Here is an 8,351-nt window from a genome sequence, read left to right as displayed (position 1 = left end):
GCAGTGTGTTCTTCATTTCCATTAATTACACCTGCTAGATTGTTTCTTTTGAAAAAGCCTGGTGATGGTTTATTCATTTTAATCACTACAGAATTATTTTTGGGTGCAACACATGCCACATGTATAAAAGAATACAGTCACTGGTATTATGATTTTTCATATTTGATATAAACATTTACTAGACAAAGAAATTGACATAGTGACTGGACTGAAATGTATAAATAATATAGACATTAATAATGTGAGTGTTGGTTTTAGTTCATGTTATAGACAGAACAGTGAAAAGCTTCTGCAACCTCCACTACTGTAAGTGGACTACAAGCAGACACTCAGTCCAAGCTTGCATAGCCTAGAAATGGGGAAGCAAAACTGTTGAAAGAGAATTTCCGCAATAACTTTAACCTACATCATCATCCAGTTGCTGTCTTGCACTGAAACGCTCTTTCAAAAGTTTTGTCAAGCACCTCTCATGAGGGTCCTGCATCTTTAATGATTGTTGCAAACGGAATAGATTAGAAGATGAGACTTTTTTAATAAAAAGTTTCTCCTTACAAAAAAGTTTTATAAGTAGGAATGTAGTGTGTCCAGTAAACATATAGGAGACCCCCCCCCCCCCTTTTGCGGCATTGGAAGTGGCGCCCCTCTCACAAGGCCCAGAGAGTGAGCTCCCAGCAATAAGGTCAAAAGCCAAGACTGTACTAATTTTGCAGTGCTCTTCCTTTTTGTAAACATGTTGATATGTATGACATGTTAAGTTATTTGAGTCTAAATCAAATAAGCAGCCTGAAAAAGAAGCCAATTTTGGATCATTGTGGGGAATAATGCATGAGTACTGTGCCTAATAAAGGCGGTAATTTTGGCCTTTCCTCTATAAGCGGCAGCAGTATAATAAATTCATAAAAGAATTCTGCTCCATAAATATATTTCTTCTCATCCCAGAAGTCACTGAAGCAAAACATAATACAATGTTTATGTGAAAGCTCTTCCTCCGAGATTAGCCCACAACTGCAACCCAAATATCTTTCAAAAACTCAAGTGCCATACATACACGTGTATCAAATGGAGGGAAGCATGCTCCCACATTACTGGAGGTGAACTAATGAGAGTCTGATGAGTCACATACTGTACATCCCATGCAACATTACTAAATGAATTCTGGAGGGTTTCTCTTTTATAACCACCTAAAGATGCAAAAGGTAAGAGATTATTATTTTTTGACACATTATATATGCATGCAAAGAACCTACTCTTCTTAGTTCCATCATGTGAAAACATCTGGAACAGACAGGAGCCTCTCTATTCTCCAATAGCTCAACAAGTCTGGATAGTAGAGAGTTACAATTATCATAGGAATTATTGTTTTGTTACTATTATGTAAAGCGTACAGTGGTCGCAGCAGTGAACACTGGGGGATCCTAAATACTGCAGGAACATAATTTAATGCAGTGCTCCACTGATATACAAGCTAAGGTTGAATGAGAATGTATAGGGGTTACTGTGCACAAATCACATTGGCATGTTTTGAAATAAAAATGTATATCTTATAGCTATATTCAAAATTATTCAGCATTTTACATTCTCATGCATGCAACCACAAGAAGCGAGTCCATTGAAAAATAGTCCAAGCATTGTTTTTTTTTTCCTGTGGAAATGGCAGAGAACCTAATGAGACATTAAAACATGTGCTGCTGTCCAGAGTGTGTGGATTACAGACGGGGAGAGGAGCGAGCGGGAAGGGCTCACTTCTGCATGTCACACTGCAACAGGAGCACGATGGATGGGTCGCTCTTCGCCGCCTCTTTGAACTCCTCCAATGAGATCTGGTCATCGTTGTTCTTATCCATTTTGCTGAAGATCTTGTCCACCCTCTGCTCTGGTGTCAAACCGTCCTCGTTCATCTTCATCATGATCACAGTGCCCACCATCTTGTAGATAGCCTGTGGGTGAGGCACAGTCAGAAATTAGCAGAGGACTGTTTGTTTATGTAATCCAGTGAAGCCTACATGTGTTCATTTGTTCATAAAGATGTAGATCAGTAATTCCCAACCAGAGGCACATGTAAACATAGGGGGTAGGATATAGTTCAATAATGGGTATATGATTGAAACGTCCAGCCTTTGCCACTCAAAGTGGTAGTAGCCTTGTATGAATGTAAACTTGACCAAAGCAACATAAATGTTGTCAATTCAATTATATGACAAAAATAATTGTAACAGTAACCAGTTTTATAATAGTGTTAAATAACATCCACTTTATAATCCATTCATAAGAAGGGGCCAATGAAGGGAGTGGTAGGCCTACTTGAGTTCATTTAATTGGGCTGTGGGAGACGGGTACGTCAGACAAAAAAGGTTTGGAACCACTGTAGATGCTTTGAAATAAAGCACACACCACAGGAATGCACTACAGGAATTGTCAATATCACTGTCACATATCAGATTTACTATACTGAATGTGTTTCCAGAAATGGCATAACGTAATTCAATACAACTGCAGTTTCGTCGTTATGCAACTGCCTCTGTAGCTACTTAAGGCATTGCAGATGAGCAGTAAACTGATAAAAAAAAAAAAACCAGAGCCAGTCCCCTGATGAGCGAGGGCTTAATGACTCGATAATCCCTTACCTCAATTATCTCCAGCATCTCCACTCTGGTGATTTTGCCGTCACCATCCAGGTCATACATGTTGAAGGCCCAGTTGAGTTTCTGCTCAAAGCTGCCACGGGATGTGATGGACAGGGCACAGATGAACTCTCGGAAATCGATGGTGCCGTCTCCGTTTTTGTCAAAGGTTCTGAAGGCGTGTTCTGCAAACTTTGATGCATCGCCATAAGGGAAGAACTGCAAATGTGGGAGAGATGTGTTCAATAATTCAACAAGGGCTTTGAAAAGACTTAACATAGCAATCGTTTTATGATGTAGCCTATGAATTGATTAAATGATTAAATGTTTAGACAGATGTAAAAAACAAAAGCAGATGACAAAGAAGAGAGGCAGTGGTTCACACAAACCTTGACATAAAGCTGCTGGAACTCATCCAGATTCAGCCTGCCAGTGGGGCAGTCTTTCAGGAAGCCTTTGTACCACTGCTTCAGCTCATGTTCATTAAACTCTGTGTTCTTCACCAGATCCTCCATCACCTCGGGAGTCAGCTTGCTGTTCTGCTTTCCCATGGTTCCTGTGGTGCAAGAACACGTGAGTAATGCATTTATATATGCTTCAGCGATGGGGGGCAGCAAATATTTCCCTGGTGCTCCTGTTCTATTTCTGTTACCTCAGCCTGCTTGGGCCAATGTGTGGCCCGGGTAGCACTGACCTGGATCATCACTGTCAGAGCAGATCCAGTTCATCAAATGTTCGATCACTGCTATCAAGTTTCCACTGCAAACACTGTCCTACAACCTGACAATGACAACAAAGCGTGTGCTTGGTTGTAAGAGGGGCACCGCTGCAGTAAATCCAGAGAACCAAGTAAGAACAACATGCAGGATGCACACAGTAGTCCTGCTCCATTTTGGATCAGTGGGGAATATAGCTGATAACCATGTGGTCTGAATATAATGTAGTGTTTAGTGGGCAATCCACAGACGATCAGATTAGTTTGTTATCCACACTGAAGGGCCACAGTAAAAATCATGAAAACTTGAGCAACCATACCACAGCAGCCTGTCAGAAGCCCCAGATTCATTAATTATTGACTCATGATGTGACATTAAGTGGCCAAGAATGCGTCAATTCTCAATACATAATTTAACAAATGAGACAGCAGAATAATGTTTTGCACTGTGGGAACCTCCACCACTTGAGACCAACATATGGTCCACATCTCTGCAGCGTGACAGCAGGCTGAACAAGCTCCACCACAGACAGCAGCACTGCATTGGGCCTTCCACAACAAACAGCAGAAATGTGTGCTGCAGCCAAAATCAGTGCAAGCCTCAGCCTTTAATGTGCACCCAATGTATGTATGTATAACCAATCCTGACGAGCGTAATTGGTAATTATAGCATCTGATCTTGGGTTTAATCTCTACAATAGGCTGCGGTGAATGACCTTGAGGACAAACATTTTGCAGGAAGATGACAACGAAATTGTTTCACGGAGCGTTGAGCTGAGAAAACAACTCGAACATCATGCAGCCTAAATGCGGTGTTTTAGGGAAATATCCGCCTTATATCAGCACAGGCCACAGGTATGAATGACTTGTTCTGCCTTTACACTAAGGCTAACATATTTCACGCTTTGGGCAATGACATCCGAGTTAATGCTATTAAAGCTAACCGCCTCCTGTGAGAGCAGAGAGGCAGAGAGCTGCTGCATTCCGATGGAAACGACGCAGTGAGAGTATTTTCAGATTAGATCCCACCATCCTGCTCCTAATGACATATCTCCATGCGCATCGGGGCGAAAAAACATTTCAAAATTTCACCTATTTTTAAAACACAAGAGAGCTCCCTCGGTGCCACCTCAGAGCCACATTAGAGGCGTAAAAGCCAATTAATTGCGCAAATCTTGATGACATTTTGTCAATTCGTCAAATCGTCTCTCACTGTCTTATTTCTGCCTCTTTTTTTTCTTTTTTTTTTTGGTTGTTTCCAGGCAAAACGCAGTGGCTTTATTTTAAGGGATGCGCAGGTGTGCCAGCCCCTTTGCTCGATCCCATTCATTCAAACAGAAGGAAAATATGAACAACAATGCGTGACACATTCACATAAACCATTCACCGCTCCTGTTATCTGAAAATCTAACACATGACATGTGCAGGCACATCACTTCTTACCTTATAGCCTATATTTGGTGATTCTCTATCGGAATAAATCTGCTCTGGCTTCTGCAAAGTCTACAGAAAACCCCCTTCCAACGGAAACGTTTGCCCAAAGGGATTATTTTCAACACAGCTCGCCTCCTTAAAAAACACACCCGCTAATGAAATATCTGGATTTTCCCGACGTTATTCCAGATGAGGCGCAGCAGGGACCGATCCCACGCCAGTCTGTGGTTATGCTTACAGGAGCGCGGCGTCACCCGTGTGCATCACAGCCTGATCATAAGTTCACTGTTGCTCTGCCGCTCGGTTTGGGTTCAGCTGGATCCTGTCACGTTATAACCGGATCCTTCTTCGTGATGAGGGCAGTCAGCCTGAATTTTCATCATCAGGAAATAAACATTTTGGATTATGTGCAGTTTGTGAGCTGCGTGTATTCATGTATGACCCTGATCAAATAATTCACTGCAACTAATCGGGAATTAGATTTAGAAAACCTAGGAGTGAAATAGTTTAGTCCTATGGTCATTAAACGTGGCTTTTAATAACAATAGAGGCCCCATGTTCACTGTGTGCCACAGCCAGGATTTTAGAAATACTGAAGTCATGAGTCCAAGTCAACCCTCCCAACCACCACCCTCCGAGAAGATTTAGAGGACTCACCAAAAGTAAAATTTATAAATGTATTTGCATATTTTAATCATATAGTTAACTGTACAATTATCTGTAAGTTTCATTTCCCAGCATAAAGGTTCAAGGAGCTTTCAACCATATCCCCTGGCTTTCTTCATATGTGTCTTCAAGGTCACTTTCAAAACCTTCTTCACACTGTCAGGAGATACAGTTTTTGTGGGAAAATGCTGAATCCTTTATTTATTTATTTCTTGTTGGCCTAAACATATTGAGCATGACAAATATTGGAATCAGCCTACAAATATTGTAATTGTACGCTAAAGGATAGGTTAACATTTTTTCGAGACTTTCTTTAAACATTACTGAAATGCCCATTTGTACATTGGGAGAGTATTGGTCGCTGGCGTCGTTCCTCCTGTCCTTACTGGCTCTGAAGAGATCCCTTTGTGTTTCCAATGTACAGTAAGAGACGGGGTCTTTTCACAGCCGGTATGGGCAGTAGGAATGATTACAGCGACCAATACCTCTTTCCATGTATGAACGAGTGTTGTAGTAAGACAGGCTTGAAAAAATGAAAAAATTAACTTTCCCCAGGTTGCTAAAAACCCTATATTTCCAGAGGACATGATCTGAGGTAGCCACGACTGAATGTTTGGGAATGTAGGAATATGGGCTACTAAAGCACAATACTAACTGTCATGATAAGGGCTTTAAAGGAATAGTTTGACATTTAGGGAAATAGGGAGGGATATTTGCTTTTTTGCAGAGAGTTGGAAGAGAAGTTCGATACCACTCTCACGTTTCTGCGGTAAATATGAAGCCATAGTCAGCAGCCAGTTAGCTTAGTTTAGCATAAAGACTAGAAACAGGGGGAAACAGCTAGCTTAGCTCTGTCCAAAGGTAGCAAATCTACTATCTCTTGGCTTGAAGCAGTTGCTGGTCAACCAGCGGAAACTCCAGGAAGTCACTGTGCCTATCCAAGAAATAGTCGAGACATAACCCCCCATAACACCATGTGTTGTTTTTACACTTTGTTTTTTGTACAGAACAAAATATAATGTGTTAATTAGTGAGCTTTAGAGGTGCTGGTAGGAGGATGCTGTTCCCTTTGCACAGAGCCTGGCTAGCTGTTTCCCTCTGTTTCCAGTCTTCATGCTAAGCTAAGCTAACCGGCTGCTGGCTCCAGCTTCATATTTAGCGTACAGACATTACAGTGGTTTCAATCTTGTCATCTAACTCTCGGCAAAAAAGCAAATAAGTGTATTTCCCAAAATGTCAAACTATTCCTTTAACACCTTTGTTTCAGCTGATATTGTTCTTAGCTATATGTTGCATATTCCTAAACTAGTTTATGTTACACAGCAAACCTGGGGTCAGGCAATATTCTAGAAAAATGTACACAATGCACAGAGATGGGGAGGAATAGGAGCCCAGCAGCTCATTTTTGTCCTGTGGCTCCTAAAATCGTACCATATTGTACCATTAAATTGACTCAATCCAGGTGATAATGCAAGCCAGAGACCCCCGAATATTTTCATGCCAAGGCAGCTCCAAAGCTTTATATAATAGCCTTCCGCTCACGATCAAATGTTCACCCTCCATTGACACTTTTAAGACAAATCTCAAGACCTACATGTTTTCAATGGCCTTTGAATGCTCATAGTGGTTTAGGTATTATATAATACTTTAGTTTTTATAAATTGATCTTACAAGTTTTATTCTGTTTCTGTTTTACATTTGTGCACATATTTTGAAATTGCCTTGTATTCTATCATTGCTATTTATTATCATTATTGTGCCTTATCACTTTCAGTGCAAGTGCTTGTGTGCCTTTTTGCTACTGATGTCATTCTACTCGCTATTGTTGTGTTGTACAGTTGACTTTAATTTGTACAGCACTTTGGTCAACTCTGGTTGTTCTTAAACATGCTATATAAATAAATTTGATTTGAAGGACCTTTAAATAGATCTGCATTGGTCCACAGGCCTCCAAACGTTTGCTGTTAGGTGTAAATTTGACCAGAACTATATGATATAATGTGGGCTGATTGGAGTGAAGGTAGGTAGTAGGTAAAATAGTAAAGACGTTAACCTGTTCCTGATTTATGGGGACCCCTTGAGACCCCCGATAATAAAGAGCCCATGAGGACACCAGTTTGGGAGCCACAGATATAGGTCACCTTTGTTAAATCATGTGGTGAAGCACAGATGAGATTCCTAGCCAAAGTAATTCTCAGATGTGTGGACCCACATGCAAATCTGGATCCATTAAAATTTCTTATGTATAAAAACAAGCTTTGAATAAAACCGTCCGTCACAACTGCATCCTGCCAGGGACAGAATAGATACTAAAATGGGTAAATAAAAAGTCTGTCTCACACACAAATCTCTGATTACTTGATTTCTTAATTTAATACTCACATACAGTACAGTATACACATAAGATTTCCTTTACATCTCACAAACACAAAGGCAAACAGTTAAATACATAGATAACTTTAGCACCAGCATAGAGTACTGATCCACTCAGCTTTCTCTAAAATTCTTATTCATAGTGATTTTCAAAATAAAACACCTTAGCTTGATTTCACTAGGCATGGCTTACATGTAATATCTTTACAGCAGCATTCACTTACAAAGATTAATTGATTAAAAAAGGATGCATACTGTACACCAAAAGTGGTATACAAAAGCAATACTATATTATATACCCATTTACATGACTGTTTAGGTTTTCTCAGTGTAACATTTAAGTGTTTAGTGTGTTCTGACAACTTCTGTATCAACACTGATGCTTGATAAAAACATAGAAACATATGAATTTAAAAAAACGTTTGTATGAGCATACATGAAGAGCCTATGAAGATAATTGGCATGTAACAATCTTGCATAATGAAACATAAATATATCACGTTCACAATGCTCTCATTTTTGTTTATATATACTAACAAGAG

The 8,351-nt window shown here is 40.1% G+C and overlaps 1 protein-coding gene across 1 annotated transcript; it reads right to left on the bottom strand.

The window, feature by feature from the left end:
• Positions 1-42: 42 nt before the first annotated feature.
• Positions 43-5,091, bottom strand: vsnl1b (visinin-like 1b). Its single transcript, XM_044166151.1, has 4 exons — positions 4,780-5,091; positions 3,011-3,177; positions 2,625-2,840; positions 43-1,937 (listed from the first exon to the last, which is right to left on the bottom strand). The coding sequence occupies exons 2-4, from the start codon at positions 3,170-3,172 to the stop codon at positions 1,740-1,742; spliced, it is 576 nt and encodes a 191-aa protein (XP_044022086.1). The 5' UTR covers positions 3,173-3,177; positions 4,780-5,091; the 3' UTR covers positions 43-1,739.
• Between the last annotated feature and the right edge of the window lie 3,260 nt (positions 5,092-8,351).

This window comes from Siniperca chuatsi, linkage group LG15 (genome assembly GCF_020085105.1).
Source record: "Siniperca chuatsi isolate FFG_IHB_CAS linkage group LG15, ASM2008510v1, whole genome shotgun sequence".
Lineage (NCBI taxonomy): Eukaryota > Metazoa > Chordata > Actinopteri > Centrarchiformes > Sinipercidae > Siniperca > Siniperca chuatsi.
This window is presented reverse-complemented; position numbering and strand designations above follow the sequence as displayed.

Excerpts from the sequence above, each read along its gene's own strand:
- vsnl1b (XM_044166151.1), bottom strand. The coding sequence starts at position 3,172 with ATGGGAAAGCAGAACAGCAAGCTGACTCCCGAGGTGATGGAGGATCTG. Across the intron at positions 2,841-3,010 it reads TCCAGCAGCTTTATGTCAAG|TTCTTCCCTTATGGCGATGC; the intron begins GTTTGTGTGAAC and ends CCACATTTGCAG. Across the intron at positions 1,938-2,624 it reads AGATGCTGGAGATAATTGAG|GCTATCTACAAGATGGTGGG; the intron begins GTAAGGGATTAT and ends CCTCACCCACAG.